Genomic DNA, 17,084 nt, shown 5'->3' on the forward strand with positions numbered 1-17,084 from the left:
TATTTTGGCTTAGGCTGACCGTACTTCACTACACATGAGAAGGTGGGTATTGCTTCAATGTACTGTATTTAGTTCCTTTAGGTAAATACCCGATAGTGGAATCGCTGGATCCTAACATGCTTCTGTTTTTACTTCTTTGAGCGAAACACACAGCAAACCCCAAATGAGATGTCATCTCACTTCAGCTACAATGCTTATGACAAAAAGATAAAGAGATTAAATGTAGCAATCTCTTCCAAATTCACGTAGCTAGTACCTGGCCACAGTGGAATTCCCTGAACCAAATGTCTGACTCAATTCCTTTGTTTCAGAGGGAAATACATTGCTAATGCGTGTGTCCATATTTTTTTCAACAGAAAAATGCCAACTGACAAAAATAGAAGTCTCATGCTCATTCTGAGCTCATTACAATGTTCCCTTAGCCAAAATAACCCTGAATCTAACGAGTTACGCGGAATTAAGCATTAAGGCAATAATAATGCCAGAGAACGGCAGAGAATTTCCCCAAATTCAGTCGCACTCTCCACACCAGTAATGCACTAAAGCCAACATCGTCTATGCAGTACTACAACACTAGGAATCTTTTCAAAGGAGTGTAACTGTTTTTCTATGCCTCTAAAGAAAATAGAATCATATTTAACAGCTTTTTGAAAATCGAAAAGGAGGTGGGCAGGGTGGCACATGCATGTAAATGTAAGAAAATCTGAGGCAAGCAAGACAGAGACTGGATTGGGAATTTCCACACAAACCTGCAGACGTTCAGAAATCCAAACCAGCGGAATTAGTATTAGAGTGTTCTCTAAATACAGTATAAAATTAGCGCACACACTGACCACTAAGCATAAATTGCTGGGCTAGCACTAGTTGATGGGACTGGTTTCCCAATGCCCTTTGCAAGAGCCAACAGGCGGAAGGGAGTGCTGAAGGGGGCAGTGAGCATGCAGTGTTTCTCCGAGCCGTGAGTCTCCTAGGAGGGCGTCAGGCTGGTCATTAACTGAATTTGTTTCCTTTTAAACCAACTGCACAATATGAGAGTTTAGACACCACAGCTCACCCCTCATCACAATGAATGCCCTTATGTTTCTTGGAACGTCAATGGGAAGAAGCATACATTATATACAGCGTATACCTAGATTAATGCATACATTGTATATGGCTTTACTCAGGAAGTGAACCTTTCCTATGTCCGGCTAGGGTTGGAGAGAAATTCACTGCACCACTACCATATTTAGGAAGGAGGTACTCAGAGGCCACCTTGGGAAGGGCATCTTAGTTTCTGAAAAAACTAAGCTCGTTCACAGAACAACTTCACTTCGGGATCACTGGGGTCACCCTAACACACTCACTGCGTAGGAGACAGCCACAGCAGACAGGCAGGGAGAAAGCTGGGGCTGGTTTTAGATCCTCTGAGAAGTTTAAGCAGCTGTGTTCAGGTCGTGAGGGACACAGCAGTCCCACTCTCTGCTGAGAAACCCGTCCAAGGTTCATGGTATTTTCTGAAGAGGCTTGGTCTGCAAGTGATGGCATTAAGTCCAGCACACTGCATTCTCCCCAGCTACTTCCACCTCAGAGTACAATTATCTCTTTGCGTTTCCCATTTGCCAGTGTGGGCAAGGATACGTCTTGCTTTAGACAATGGGCACTTCCCGTTTCACAATGTCAGAAATCTTATTAGGATCTTATGTATCATTGCAGTTCATTCGCACCAAAGAAACTATTCGATATTTACACATGTGTGACTTATTTATTTCACTTAGGAGGGCAGGGAAAAGGGGAAAAAATGAGAACCAAGACCTGTCGTGGAGAGGTACAAGATCCCAACAATGAACGTAACTGTACTGTATCCCTGAAATGTACCAATAAACTCAATTAAAGCTGAAACAAATTTAAAACAATAAAAAATAGACAACAGGCACTTGAGGAGCTCAGGAAGTTTACAGACTAGAGGGCCCTCTGCAGCAGAGGAGGTATCCCAGTGCCCCACAGGCCAGGAAGAAGTGGAGACAGGAGTGGCTGGGGGCACACAGCGAGTCACAGACTGTAAAAGTTGCTGCAGTGAATGGAGCCCTGAGGCAGGCATCACCTCTTTGATGGACCATGGCCAGAAAGGCAGGGCAGGACTCAGAATTCACACAGCAGAAACCAAATTAGATATACTTCTGCTCGCTGTCCCTACCCCATTCTCTGGTGAATTTCAATACTACAGACCCCTCCAGCCTGGCATTCAGCTCAGCGCACCATACCTGACCTGCAAAAGCAAGGTCCTGAGTTCTATCCCTAGACACGCCCCCCAAATACTATAGACCCCTAAAGAAAGCAATCACGGTCTGGCATCGGGGCACAGAGACTTCAGGGCAGAGTAAAGGTCACTGACAGCCCACCATGGAGCTTAGCAGACTGCTGTGCAAGGCCTCTTGATGGTGACTCAGGGGAGCGCCCTCATAAAAGGAGATTTTCCATTATTTTGTCTAAGTGACATTTCCGGAATACGTTACATCCACATTCAAACGACCCCCACATGGAACAGGAAATCAAACATATGGAATTCACTTCTTTATTGCAAATAGAAGCGCTGTGCAGATAAATGTGACATGGGCTCCCATCTGTGGAACAGATGACCGTGGGAATAATACTCCAACCAGGATCTGAGTCTTGAAAAGGGTTGGCGGCCTAGGACGTCTCTTGCAATCAGTCAATCGCAAGGTAGAGCAGGAAACTAGGTCATACGTGCAGGAGCTCTTCTTTATAAATTTTCCTACATTTGGCTCTCTCATTTTTGAACCAAACCTGAGGTCAGAGGAGAGATGGACTTGATTAGAAGGAGCAGGTGCTATCATAATGGAAAAACACGTCACGAAACTTCCTCTGCCCCTGACACTTACGAGGGAAGCTGTTTTTCTCAGGCTCAAATACCTCAGACGGCTGGAGGAGAGGTCAGTGAAGCAACACAGGGCAAGACTGCCCAGGACCCTGAGCTCCATCCCAAGCAGCAGAAGAGAAAATAACTTAGGAACTAACCCCACACCTCCTCTTTCATCTCACCCTGAGTGAACACCAGCTCTGGGGCCTGCTCAGGGACTCAATTACAAGTTTTTTCCTGTGATCCGCACCTTACTATTGTCTAACGGTTTCTTCCAGGAGAGGGGTGCAGGCCTAGGTGACAAAGTGGATCCAGGTGCCCGATGTTGGCTACGCGTCTTCTAAGCAGATGAAGCAACACGGCATGAGCACCGTTGACCCCATGCCGGCCAGCTGACTCCTGCCACTCCTCCCTGGGAGAGTTTCACCAAGTTTGGGGGCAAGGGATGAAAACCCCAGTCTGTATTTAAAATCCTCTGGGCGGAGAAGAGCTCTCAGCTTGAAAATCCCACCTTGAGTGAGAAGTAACTAATCTGGAAGACGAAAAACGTGGGCCTCTGACTGAGGCTTCCTTCAAGGTTGGGTGAGGACCCTGTATCCTAGGTAGCCCCTGAGATTTAAAAGCAGTTGAGAGGACACTGCTGTGATTTGTGCCCTGTGGTCTCAGAGAAGTGGACATCGAATTATCCTGACAGAACAGAAACTCCCCAAATCCTTGCCCATCCAAGGTTTTAAAGGGAAGATGCCGCCATGGTCTCCAATGTACTTCCTGCTCCCTCCAAACTGCCACACCTCTATGCCTTTCTGGGCTCAGAACAAAGCCAACCCATTTCATTTCCTCACTTCTTTCAGTTTGTGGACCCATCTTGGGCAGGGGACCGGATGGCCTTGGGCTCCACTTAGATGTGCACAGCCTGGCCCTTGTTGCCAAGGCACAAAAGTGGAAGCCATTTCCAAGGAGAAGTCCCCCAGCTGGGAGGAGTGGGCCAGGTCTCTGCACAGCTCCGCTAAACACCTCTGCCAAGCATTACACTGCAGCCAGACCCAGACCTGTGTCAGATGTCACTGTGCTCTGGACGTGCTCTCAGCCTCCCAGTTCCCGAGGATTCTTATTTGTCAGGAACATTGTGCCGTGTGCGGAGAAATTTACATTCTGAGCTTCCACTCTCTCTATTGCCTGACCAAATTTAGAAAGAAAAGGAAAGCAGGCAACTAACCATTCAAACTAACTTCTTTCATCTCTCTCAGCGGAACTACATAGCCACTGCTGGCTCTTAAGTGTATTTTCTTTCAGCGTCTAGTCTCACTTCCCAATATTTATGAATTTGGGGCTGCGGATACAATGTGCTGGTAGAGCCCTAAGCTCTTACACGTGAGGTCCAGGATTCTATGCCCAGTGACAAAAGGAGAAAGAAAAGAGGTGAACATAAAACGAAAGAAAAGAATATTTATAAACACATGCTGAACTAAGTTCTTGGGCGTGGTTTCAGATAATTTTGAAAAATGAATATTTGCAACTTGCCTCTCCCTGCTCCCACCTGCATACTTTGAAATTCACACTGAGCCCCCACATGGGACACACAGAGGTGCATCCTAAAGGATAGCAGTGCTGCAGACGGTGACCTTCAGTTAGTGAATCCTGCAGGTGCATATCCGTGTATTAGCTGTCCCTGATGACAGTTCTCTGTAGGATGGACACGTATAAGGGTTCCTTTGGCCATCTGCAATAGGAGAAGTAGCCTGACGCCATGTTCTATTTTCCCTTTATGAGATCATGTCCCCTCCGGACGTGGGAAGGAATCAAAAGGACATGTTTAATTATCCCATTTTTAACTATGAATTCTCATTAGTTCAAATTTTGTTAGTCCCAGAAAAAAAGGACAAGAAATAACAACTATACGACAATGTCGAGGACAAAGGTATGTCCCGAAGCAGGATGGAGACTGAGTGCCCTACCAATTGCCTGTGCTTGAATGTACTGACCTTCAGTCTGCTTTCAGCCACATCCAGGTCTCTTGCAAGCTGCCGTCTGTGGAGAGAAAACTACAAGTGTTCGGTATTCAGGGATCAGAAGAAGGATTCAGTGCTCTGCAAGAATGAATTATTACATGCACGTTTCGCACTGCTTTTCTAATTTGAAATCACTCCTCACAGTGGCACAAGTATATTTTTCTGATTTTCCAAGGAGACAGACTCTATCATTGAAATAAGACCGCCTCATCGCCTTTCAAGTTGGCATTCAAATTTAGAGCAATTTTAACACATTATTTTGGATGAGGAAAGTGAATAAAAAATTATTTTGAATGGAGCAGAATTTTAAACTCAGAAAGATGACAGCTCGGCACTATCTCATTCTACTGACCTGCCATGCACAGGAATTGTATTCACAAAAGCAGACCCTAACTCAGGCAACACAACCATAATAAAGTGGACTGTGTCACATGTAAATGCTGCTTGATTTAACAGATCCAGTTAAGGCATTGAAAAGCAAGGTGCAGACTGAGGAAAATGTTAGGAAAGCACGTGTGATGCGGAGGTACAGAAACACCCCTCCCAAGTCAACGGGCAGAACACAACACCCAGGATGAAGCAGCAGAGAGCTCGCACTGCAACATTTCTCCACAGAAGGCACACAGATGACCAGGAAGCAGAGAAAACTCGCTCCAAATGACTCAGCCCTGTTGCACCTCACAGCCACAGTGCTATCAATCACGCCCCTCATCTGAACCACGGTCAAAGCCTGGGAAATAACCAGTGTGCTGAGCCCTGGGGGAAACTGGAGCCCATGATCACTCTCGGGAGAACTGTCAAAAATCCACAGCCAGTTTTCGAAAAGGTCTGCTGGGGTCTCAAACCATAAACATAGCATTCTATGATCCAACAATTCGGTTTGTGAGGATCCACCCAAAACGCAGAAAACCTGGGTGTCCAGAGCTATCGCTCAGGCATAATTACAGTAGCGCTATTCACAAAAGGAACCTCTCCATACATGAACGATCAACTCAGCTGTATCCACGCAGTGAAATATTACTCAGCCTTAAAAAGGAAGGAAGCTCTAAAACATGCTGCAAGATGGATGCACCATGAGGGTATGGCAAGTAAAATAAGTCAGGAACAAAAACACTAAGAGGCTACGATTTCAATGAGATGCTGTTCCTAGGCCCCTCAAACTCATAGAGTAAAATCTCAGCATCCTGATTTTGAGGAGTACAGGGAATGGGGCAAATGGGACATGCTTCATGTGGATAGCTTCATTTTGCAAGACGAAGAGCATGCTGGAGATGCGTCACACAGCAAGAAGAAAACACCTAACACTGCTGACATCTATCCTTGAAAGAGGTTCAGGTAGCTGACTTTCTACCTGTGGGTCAGATGCCACATTTCGCAAATGAAACTAAAGTAGTAGCCACCAACGACTTTCCAGACTGAATTTATAACCATAGCCATAGAAAATCGCCACCTTGGTCCACACATCCATCGCACCTGGCACAAAGGGAGACAGGCAAAGACCCTAGGTGGTCTAAGTCTAGAGGGGGAAGAAGTGAGGCAAAGAGAGATAAAGGCACCTGGAACTGAACCTGTCCCCTAATGCCAGTTTGTACCCTGAGAGGGCAGCTCACCTGGTGGTCACAGCCGGGTACTGAGTTGCTTGGAAAATACTTTTCAGTACCTTCAACTGCCTTGGATGGAAGCGCATATTTGTCCCCTGGCTCCTACGCCGACGCCGACCCCTGGCACCCGAGGAATCCCGCTGGGTCGGGGGCAGCTGCTGGGGCTCCTGGTGAGCTTCATCCGCGGGGCGGTCAGCATCGCCTCTCTGGCTCATGATCACCTCTCGAGGCGGGCAAGAGTTGGCAGCGTGGTCCAGGTGGCCCTCGGGGCTCGTGTCGGGGCCCAGGAGGCCGAGAGCTCCTTCACCCATTGAGCCACCCGGGGCTGCAGAAGGCAAACCTCGTGCAGGCGGAGCAGCGATTTTCAGCATGCAATCCTCCACTCTGAGACGGAGAACATCAGCGGAGTTGGGCTGTGTCTCCATGGCGCCAATGCACCGAGGGGCTCACGGCCTCCGCCACACGACCGAGGGCAAAAGCCGGATTTCTTGGGAGCAGCGAGGTGACAAAATGGCGGGGCCGCAGGTTGCAATTGGTTAGTGAGACTCCACACCCCATTGGCCAGTGCGGATTCCACCGGCCCACTCCTGATGCTTCTCATTGACTGGCTATGCACAGCCTGTATTGGCATAGGGTTTACAAAGTAGCACTATGATGAGGCCTTGCCAGGAACCAACCCCAAAGCCAAGAAACTTACCAACACTGGGCATGCGCGCCACGGGGCCTGACCTTGCCATTCAGCTAGTGCGCTACACTGTCCCTGGATCGCAGGGATAATTGAAGCGATGGGTTGGAGTCCACACTTGCTAGGAATCACAGCAGTGGGGGTGAGAACTCATACTGCCCCCAGCATCTCCTGTGGGGAGGCTGGGAGATGGTCCCTTGCCCCACCCTCCATGCTGCACTGTCTGCACAGAGCAACACCCCGAATTCAGCTGGCCTGGCCCCGTAGGGGCTGCTCGATCCCAGTACCCCGGTGAGGATGAAAGCAGACTCTGTCGCGCTGCCCTTAGCACCCCACCCCGGACGTGTGACAGGCAGGGTGCTGACCAGGGCTCGTCAGGAACCCCCAGCCCCGTGAGTGAGTCTATCCTTCCACCGTTTCGCAAGGATTCCACTGGGGAAAGTTAAATCCCTGCCCAGGGCTCATCCATCCGGGAACCCCCTCCGTCCATGCATGCGGTCCTACCTGTTTCTGTTGTAGTGAAGACCGATGATTCATACTCAGAAAGCAGTGAGAACTACAGCTGGGCCTTAGTAACTCTGCACAGGTAGGAGGAAATGAACAAGCAAGCGTATGTATCTCCGTTCCGAGTACCTTCAAAGGGCCATCTTTCCAAACAGAATGCATTGCAGGGCGTTTGGGGAGGTTATCGTTAAGAGAATCTTAGAGATTGCGAATTTCTGCTTTCTTTCTCCTAGGACGTGAATGTAATTGTAGAAATCTTCCTCATATCATTCGGTGCTGGAGCAGTAGAGTGATTCTTGCGATTGTTTCTGTGCAGAGGCCCAGAGCAGTAAAGCACGTGTCCTGTGGTCGCACACATGCGCTCATTTGCTCTGGCCTTCTGAGGATGAGAAAGCTTCTTTGATTAAGAGCCACGATGGAGGCCTTGAAATAATGTAGAAGACTTTCAATTAATTTAGGAGACATTAATTTAGACATTTGGGTGAAAATCAACACCAGTCTGAATTTTAGATCAGAGATTAATTATCATTGACTACCCAAGAGGGGCACTACTCATCTACAAAAGAAATGGAGGGCTGGGGATTTAGCTCAGTGCCACTGGCCTGTCTTGCAAGTGCAAGGTCCTGTATTCAATCTGCACTACTGTTGTGCCCAAGTTGCGAAGTCCCCAAAGTCCACTGAGGAGTCGAATCTGATGTAAATACACAAGGAGTTTATTGCAAGCTCGAGCCTGGACCCCCAGTGTCGCCGACACAGCGGTTTCAAACTAGAAGCCCAGATGCACTTATCCAGCCTACTATTATAGGGTTAGGGTGGCTTGAAAAGTATCTTATTCTTATTGGCCTATAACTAATATTTTTTCTATTGGATGTTGCTGGGGCACGTGCAACAGAGGGGAGATAATTATAACAAGCTGGGGAGAGGGCTAATTCAGAGACACAACAGCGTATCTTTTTCTGCAGAAAACATCTTGAATAGGTACTTTCCACATCTAGGGTAGGTACTTTCCACAATGCGCATCCTGTGTGGTGTTTCAGTGAGGCCTTAAAAATCCCCTCTGTACTTGGCAAAGCATGGGGTTTCTCTTGTTCAACTCATCTCTAACTTATCCTACTTGGCAAACTTAAGCAACTATTGGGGAGGGGATACATTGAACAAAGGAACAGACGATCAGGAAGGTTTATATAGAAAATGGAGTTTCTTTTGCTCTCCGCTCAGAAAACCCGGCCTCTACATTCTGGGCAAAGGGCAAAGAAGGAACCCACCTTGATCATAAAATTCAGTCCCGATACTACCAATAAATAAACAAATAGATAAATAAATAAATAAAGGAGTGATATAAGGCCAATCCAAGTGCACTTCATCCTCCAGACTGGGGAGTATAAAAATAACAGTAAAAAAAAAACAACAACACTAAAAAGAATGAAGCAATAAGAGTGAATGACAAAAAGCAAAGAGAATAAAAGAGAACACTACAAAAAAACAAAGGAAAACAAATCCAAGAATGGCAGGGAAGTGGTTTTTAGGGATCATCCCAGGGAGGTACAGCTGCCGAACTCTCCACTTGACTTGAAACATCGATGGGACGGGAGCTTACCAGCCTCGGGTGCCTTGCTCACCACAGTCTCAGAAGTGCACAGCCCTCCCTCCCCACTATGACTTCAATCGCCAAGGAAGAGCCGGGAGGAAGAGGATGAAGTCTTAGATAAGGGTGAACAACTCACAAACCCTGTTTTTCAGAATAGGTACTGTGTTCTTAGTAAAAGCTTCTTTGAGCATGTTGGACAAAGATGATTGGATTTTGGCCTTTTTGGTGTGGTTTAAAAAGAGGGAATTCTTGTCTATAACCTGACAATGGCCTGAGCCTGTAACCCTAGCTCTGTGCGGGCTGAGACAGGAAGACAGCAAGTTCACTGCCAGCATGGGAAATTTAGAGAGACCCTGTGTATAGTGAAAACTGATAAGTGGAGATTTAAGCATAGGGCTCACTTAGTAAAATTCATTTTAAGCGCTCAGGATATTAAGTAACACTTCTGGGGCACATACAAAATAAATTCTAGAAGTGATAACTCTAGAGGGCTTAAGCTGTCTGGAGCAGTATAATTGGCTGTAATTTGATTTGTTTTTGAATAAGAGATGCGGTGCCTATATCCACAGATGGAGGGGTGTGGATGGAGCAGGAAACGGGGAAAGGTGGACACTGGTCCGGAAGCACAGCAGATGCACAACACACACCACCCTGAGCCTGTGTGAGGCACGCACAAAATAAACTCCTTTTGTTACTTCAATTAGAAGATTGCAAAGGACATAAGCTGTTGAAATTCTTTTCCTGGGATTATTTGCCTTTCATTTTTCTTTATGTGCTTGAGATTATTTGCCCACTTTGTTTCTTCATAGAAAGTCTAGGTAGGTAGTCCAAGTTGGCCTTGGACCCACTATGTAGCCCAAGCAATGTTTAATTCTAACAAAGTCGAAATTATCAACTTTTCTCTACTGGATGGTGCAGTTGGGGCTTAAAATCCATCAACAAACCGCAGGTCACCAGAATTTTCTCCTATGCTAGCATTTAGAAATTTTTTACTTTTAACTAACTTTCAATTTTGGTCAGTACATAATAAGTACAGTCCTCCTGGGTCGTTACACATACACGACACTTCTTAATTCTTTCTCTTTAAAACTCTGTGTCCGACTTTCAGTGGTACCTCAGTCCATGGACTTAATTCCCAGCAAGCCCACAGTAGGAATAGGACAGGGTGCCAGTTGTGGTACTTTCCAATCCACAGTTCAGGCCCATCCTGGAATCTGGTCGCCAGAGTGGGACCTGAGTCGTTTACACACACACGGTGTCTCTTGCCGGCTTGACCATGGCTTCCTGACAATGAACGTCTCCCGGGGTTGTCCCTCACCCTGTCACTGTGGGATTTTAACACTGGAAGCCTTGAGATGAGGCCATCCCATGGCTCCTCTGAGGCCCGCATTGAGTGGGCCCTTCCCTAAAATAACATCTTACTGAGCCGTGGCTCCGGGGAACACAGCAGTCACCTGGACTAGAGCCGATCACCAACTCTTACAGAGCTCCACTGCGTCTGTGCCTCTCTGCCAGACACCTCTGGAGTCATCTGCTTCCACTGTGTTTCTGTGGGACCCTCCTTCCTTCCTCACCCCAGGAGCTAGATCCTGGGGAAAGAGTACAGATTTCCTCTTCCCTGGGTCCGTGGGACCCACCTACCTTCTTTGTTTCTTTCACAAGTTGTTATTTTTTGCTGTCCGGATTCGAAATCCTGGCGAGGTTGATTTGTGGCTGCTTATAGCTCCCTTAATTCTTTTTCCATCCCCTTCTCCTCTCCTCTTTTCCTCTCCCTCAGTATCTTGTCCCCCTCCCCATTGACAGAAGATCTGTCTCACTGTTTCCTATCATATTTTATTTTGCTCTTTCATTTATCTTTTGCGTTTCACATATAAGGCGAGCCATGCGATATTTTAGCTTGTTTGCTTTCTTTATTTCACTTCACATTATGGTCTCAGGGTGCGTCCCATTTCCTACAAATGATGCAAGTCCATCCCTGTTTCTGGCAGAGTATTATATTCCCCTATGTGTAAATACCACAATTTCTTTTTCCGTTCGTCTGCTGCTGAACACATAGGTCAGTTCTAAGATTTAGCTATGAAGAACTGTGCTGCTATAAGCAAGGGTATACACGTATCACTGCAGTGTAATGTCTTTAACTCTTTCAGGAAGTCAGCGAGTCGGGGAATAGCTAGGTTGAGTGGAATTTCTACTTTCAGTTTTTTGTTTTTTGGGTTTTTTTTTTTTGAGCAATCTCTGCACTGATTCTCACGGTTGTACTACTGCAGCTTTTATGCAGGCTTCTGACTCATTTTAAGTTTCATTTTGTGTCAGGACTTGAAGTTCATTTTTCCTTACCATACAGAGGCCCAGTTTTTCCAGGTCCATTTATTGATGAAACTAGCCTTTCTCCTTTGTATTGCTTTTGATTCTTCATCAAAGATTACTAATTTTATTTGCATATGTATTCCTGAGCTCTCTATTCTGCTTCATTGAGTGACTTGTCCCAATACCACCTTCCCTTGATTATTAGAGTTTTCTGACATGTATTAAAGGTGGATCGTGTAACTTGGCTGTTCCGGGCATTTTGCTTTTCCACATACACCGTAGAATCAGTTTGCTAATTATCACTAGGTGACCTCCTGAGATCTTGATTGCAGTTCCAGTCTACAGACCAAGTGGGCAAGATCTGACCTCTAACAATATTAATACTTTCTATCCACATAGAATATCTCCATTTAGGTAGATATTTGATTTCCTGGAACACAGTTTTCTCTTTTTTTCTCCGATAGATTATCTGTGCACACATTTTTTAGGCTTCTACATAAGACTTCGTTTGTGTGGTGATAACATAAATGGTGTGTGCTTTTTAGAATTGGTGTTAGGGATCGAACTGAGGCCTTTCCCCATGCCGCACAGCACTACCACTGAGCTACAACTCAACACCCACATCTGTTTTGAAACAGGGCTTGGCAATGTTGCCCAGACTAGTCTTCATCTCCTAAGCTCAAGCAAATCTCCTGTCTCAGCCTCCTAAGTAACTTGGGACCACAGACACATGCCACCACCCCTTGTTATGATTTATGCTTTGAATTTCAAATTGCAGTTGCTCATTGCTCACACACAGGAACATGACTGACCGTATTTACTAACGGTCAATCCGTTGTGTAGTCTTGCTATAACTGCTGAGATGTCTCAGTAATATTTGTGTGGTGGGTATGCTTTTGTTAATTTTGAGAAAGAGTCTCCCTGTTTTGCCCAGAGGGCTTTTAAACTCAGGGGCTTAGGTAACCAATGATATCAGCCCTTTTTAAATTTTTTGATTGTGAGGCCTGGGGATTTAGCTCAGTGGATCTGCCGCCTGCTTTGGAAGCGCAAGCTCCTGAGTTTGATCCCAGGTGCCAAAAGTAAAAAATCATAAATTTTTTTCATTGTGAGTCAAGGTCTTCCTAAGTTGCCCGGCAGGTCTGTCACTTTCATTCCTGCTGCCCCAGGTTCCCAGGGTGCTGGGAATACATGCCTATGCCATCCTGCCCAGCTCCTTTCCGATGTTCACTGAGCTTATAAGTATGATTCCATTTTCTTTACATGCATAGAAAAACAGTTACACTTCTTTCGAAAGGCTCTTAGCATTTTAGTCTACATACATTTTTTAGCCTTCCTGGACAACTCGTTTTGAGATTGCCACTGAATTTGGGGAAATTCTCTGCCATTATTACTTCATCATTATTGCCTTAAGGCTTAATTCAGCATAACTTGTTAGATTCGGGGTTACTTTGGCTAAGGGAACATTATAATGAGGTCAGAATGAGCATGAGTCTTATATTTCTGATAGTTGGCATTTTTCTGTTGAAAAGAAATATGGATACATGCATGAGGAATGTATTTCCCTCTCAAATAAAAGAGTTCAGGTGAATATTTGATTCAGGGAATTCCACTGTGGCCAGTTATTAGCTACGTGAACTTGGGAGAGATTGCTACATTTAATCTCTTTATCATTTTGTCATAAGCATTTTAGCTGAGGTGAAACGACATCTCATTTGGGTTTTGTGTGTGTGTGTGTGTGTGTGTGTGTGTGTGTCCCTCAAAGAAGTAAAAACAGAACCATGTTAGGATCCAGCGATTCCACTATCGGGTATTTACCTAAAGGAACTAAATACGGTACATTGAAGCAATACCCACCTTCTCATGTGTAGTGAAGTACGGTCAGCCTAAGCCAAAATATGGAATCAACCGAGTTGTTCATCTGTAGATAAATGGATAAAGGAAGCGTGATACCTATACACAACGTCATCTTTTCCCACCCCAGAAATCATGAAATCTTGCCATTTATGCCAACAGGGTTGGAAGCGGACGACATCAAGTTAAATGAAATAAGGTAAGCACAGGAAGACAAATACTGCATGTTCTCACTCCTCTGGAGAAGCTAAAAGGATGGATTTCACAAGAGGTGGGCAGTAGAGTGGTCACTAGAGACTGGGAACACTTTAGCGAGAGAGAGGATGGGAAGTGAGATAGTAGATAGCGAAATCCTCTCTGTTAAGAGAATCGCTTTCTGCTGTTCCATAGCACAGGAGAGTAACTATGGTGCATAGAAGGGATGGCAAACGTTTTAGAGTTTTCAGTGATACACACAGTGGCCCCCATGCCAGAGAGCACCTGCCACACCTCACGTGGCTGAAGGATCCACGGAGTGAGATATGAGGGTAGGAGATTTAAAAGGTCAGAGAACGACAAAGACACAAAGCTGAGAGAGCTGGGGCCAGGTGGAAACCCCTTCTCCGGATGGGATAAAAGGGCTGGCAGTCGTGCTGAACAGTGTTATTTATAGTGTAGAGATAAGGCCGTCCAGGGGAGGTCGAAGAGGATGCCTGTGATTGGAACAGGGAGAGCAGCTAGGGTCTGCAGGAGCTCATGCTTGATGGTTCTCTGACCAGTGGGTGAGGAGGAAGATAGCTCTCTTCAGGGCCAGCCCTTACACCACCACACCTTCTTGTCCTCTGCTCTCCTCCGTCGGGGCCCTGCCTCATCCTCAGGAGGGGATGAGTTAGGCACGGCCACAGTCAGCTACACTGCAGCCCTCCCAGCTCTTTGCCCCCACTGATCTGAAACAATTGTCAATGAGCGTCAAATAGCACCTGAACTTCGCGTGGGCGTAGTGAGCTGGCCGAGGGTCTACTCTCTCGCTTGCAGCCTCGGGGAGGCAAGAGACTACAAGTGGGTGGGAACTACTCTGAGAGTTTCTTGTTGATTTCATTTGTGGAGATCCCATGGCTTTGTTCTGAGCATACTGAAAAGCAATACAGAAAAGGAATGTTCCAAGAAGACGAGAGTTGTCAGGTAAGTGGCCAGTCATACGCAGGCCCAGCACAAAGGGAGGTTCACGCAGGGGGATCTTGAGCCCAGGGTCTCAGGCCAGCTAGGGCAACAGCTCAGCCTAGTCTCTAAAAAGAAAGTCCATGAAATAAAAAGGAGAGGGCCAAGGTTGGGAGATAAGAAATGTCAGTTTCAAATAGTCTGTAAGATGGCAGTGGAAATGCAAGGTGCATTCTTAGAAGTTCCTCAGTATCCGAGGGCCTGGGGCTTCCAAGTTGCGATAATCTATGTACAGAGGCCCCAGGTTCTGTACATGCACAGGTGCAAAGGGGCACCCGTTCTCTCGCTGTGGACGCCCTGTGCCCTGCCTTGCAGGTGCATGTGAGCCCAGAGCAGCAGAGTAAGGAAGGGGTGACAGAGGGCACAGGAGAAAATGGTGGGTCAGGGCCAAGACGCCAAGGGCATTTGGCACATTTTTGTGAGGTGCAAGGCCTGGTCTAGGGACAGCTCTTCAGAGACATCACCTCCTGCACAGGGAACTCACCCAACATTCACTATAAAGGACATTGCCTTATGAAATCCTACTGGGGCCCAACCCACTGCATCCCATGTAGAAAAGCAATCATGCTGAAGAGTTCATCTTCTAGAGAAAACTAAAGAATTCGTGATCCCCCAAGAAGAAAAACAAAAACAAACCTGCAGGAAGAAACCAAGAGAGGCAAAACGGAGATGCTAAACATTAGGTTGCTCGCCTTGGTGCAACAGGCGTCTGGGGAACCACGCTTGACACCATGTTATGCTCCAGTTGCAGCTGGCCCAGTGAAACTTTGGAAAAACTGCCTTGAAGAAGACAGATTAGAAAAGGAGAGCTGCACAAGGTCTCTGCTGAAGGTCCCACTCCAAGCCAGCCGAGGAGGGCACGGGCAAAGGAGCATGGGTGACAGTGGCTCCAGGCAACCCACCTCCAGTTAGGCCCCAGAACAGGGTGGCATCACAGAGCCCACCGCGGCTGACTCCCACGGGTGGCCCACAGCACGGGGGACCGATTTCTGTACCCTGCGGCCTCTGCCGTGGCCTCTACTTCACCCTCCTGTACTTAAACGAAATCTTCAGTCAGAGAGAAAAAGGGATTCGTTGAGTCCGACAAAAAGCTCCTGGGACTAGGAAAGAAGTCCACAACATGCGAGCCTGTGCCCAGACACTGGAGCCTGGGTCAGGAGAAGCCATTTCCTTGCTGGGCCCCTCTCGGAGGGAAGTGCACACTGCGCCCTCTTCAGCTCAGTCCAGGACTGAACTTTGTGCTGTCTCTCTCCTCCCATCTCTCCAGTTCCTTGGCCTGTCTGTTGCACTCTTGGACCCAGTGTCGCTGACAAGTGTCTCTGTCCCTGCTGTTAAGGCTGCGAATGGTAGCACCATGCACAAAAGCCTGCACCCTGTCACCTGACCCAGTGTTCAGCGGCCTCTCCTTCCAATGCATTCAAACAGGGAAGTGAGCAAGGGAAGGTGGTGGGCCCTGCTGTGTGTCACCTCAGGGACCCCCTCCTACTGAAAAGCCCTCCTTCTGTCCCAAGGCTCTGAGCAGCAGCGGGGCGGCTTTGTAAACTGGTTTTCTCAAGGGGGTCTCAGGGCTGTGAGTCAGAAGGATGTGCCAAGGAAGGCCTGACAATGGGGATCAGGAGCATTGGCGGCTTGCCCTGCGGGGGCATTAGAGGTGTGGACGCCCCTCCTGCCCAATGGCTCTGGTGTGACAGCCTAGAGTCTGGGGCAGCCACCGGAGCCACGTCCAAATTCACCGAGACCACCCGCAAATGGCCACCTCCTTTCAGTCATTGAGCACACACACCAACTGCACAGGAAACCCAATAAAACACATCCGGGAGCGAGTCGGGCCCAAAGGACTTTATACAGCACGTGGCTGCGTGTGGTGTGGATTCCCGATACTGCGACCCCATGCAATCAGGACTCACTGCCACACCAGCAGGGAGGACTCCAATGCCCAGGGCAAGAATCGGATCCGAAACGCTATCCTCTACTCTGCTCCACCAAACAGGTTCCCCACAAAACCCAGGGTTTGAAAATCCAACCACCAAAATCTGAAATTCCCTGCATCTTGCAAATTCCTGGAGAGAATAATCTTTCGTACAGCTCAACTTGGGACATTATCCTCGAGGTAACGTGTGAGTGTTTGCAGCTCACCTGGAAGCCGTTTGTCCCTGAGGGCAGTGGGAGTGTATGCTACCCCGGTGTCTGTTCAGGTTCCAGACAAATCTGCGGTTTGTCGACGCTGCCCTCAGCCTCCTCCTAAGGTGAGCACTGGAGCCATGGTTGCTCCTTCCTGCCACGCCACCCCGCGCCCGGGAGCTCAAGCCCAGGCCTTTCCACTCTGCTCTAGGCCACACTAAAACAACAGCGGACAGCCCGGCCCTTGGATTTTAAGCTGTCTCCTCCCCACAGCCCGGTCCACATGGTGAAGCCCACATGGCTGACTCCCACTGTGGGCGTTCTGTGTGGGAGTATTGATCCCCTTTCCCTGGTGCCCACA

General features: G+C 47.5%; 1 protein-coding gene across 2 annotated transcripts; it reads right to left on the reverse strand.

Annotated features, from left to right (window-relative positions):
- Positions 1-2,578: 2,578 nt before the first annotated feature.
- Positions 2,579-6,947, reverse strand: LOC104867455 (rhox homeobox family member 1-like). Of its 2 annotated transcripts, XM_010631805.1 has the most exons (4): positions 6,480-6,947; positions 4,843-4,888; positions 4,483-4,580; positions 2,579-2,787 (listed from the first exon to the last, which is right to left on the reverse strand). In XM_010631805.1, the coding sequence occupies exons 1-3, from the start codon at positions 6,893-6,895 to the stop codon at positions 4,485-4,487; spliced, it is 558 nt and encodes a 185-aa protein (XP_010630107.1). In that variant the 5' UTR covers positions 6,896-6,947; the 3' UTR covers positions 2,579-2,787; positions 4,483-4,484. The 2 variants fall into 2 exon arrangements, with proteins under 2 accessions (XP_010630107.1, XP_010630108.1); XM_010631806.1 differs by lacking the exon at positions 4,483-4,580.
- Positions 6,948-17,084: the final 10,137 nt, after the last annotated feature.

Source organism: Fukomys damarensis, unplaced genomic scaffold (assembly GCF_012274545.1).
Source record: "Fukomys damarensis isolate Sample0158 unplaced genomic scaffold, DMR_v1.0_HiC HiC_scaffold_39, whole genome shotgun sequence".
NCBI classification, from domain to species: domain Eukaryota; kingdom Metazoa; phylum Chordata; class Mammalia; order Rodentia; family Bathyergidae; genus Fukomys; species Fukomys damarensis.

Excerpts from the sequence above, each read along its gene's own strand:
- LOC104867455 (XM_010631805.1), bottom strand. The coding sequence starts at position 6,895 with ATGGAGACACAGCCCAACTCCGCTGATGTTCTCCGTCTCAGAGTGGAG. Across the intron at positions 4,889-6,479 it reads TACCCGGCTGTGACCACCAG|ACGGCAGCTTGCAAGAGACC; the intron begins GTGAGCTGCCCT and ends TTCTCTCCACAG. Across the intron at positions 4,581-4,842 it reads TGGCTGAAAGCAGACTGAAG|ATGGCCAAAGGAACCCTTAT; the intron begins GTCAGTACATTC and ends CTCCTATTGCAG.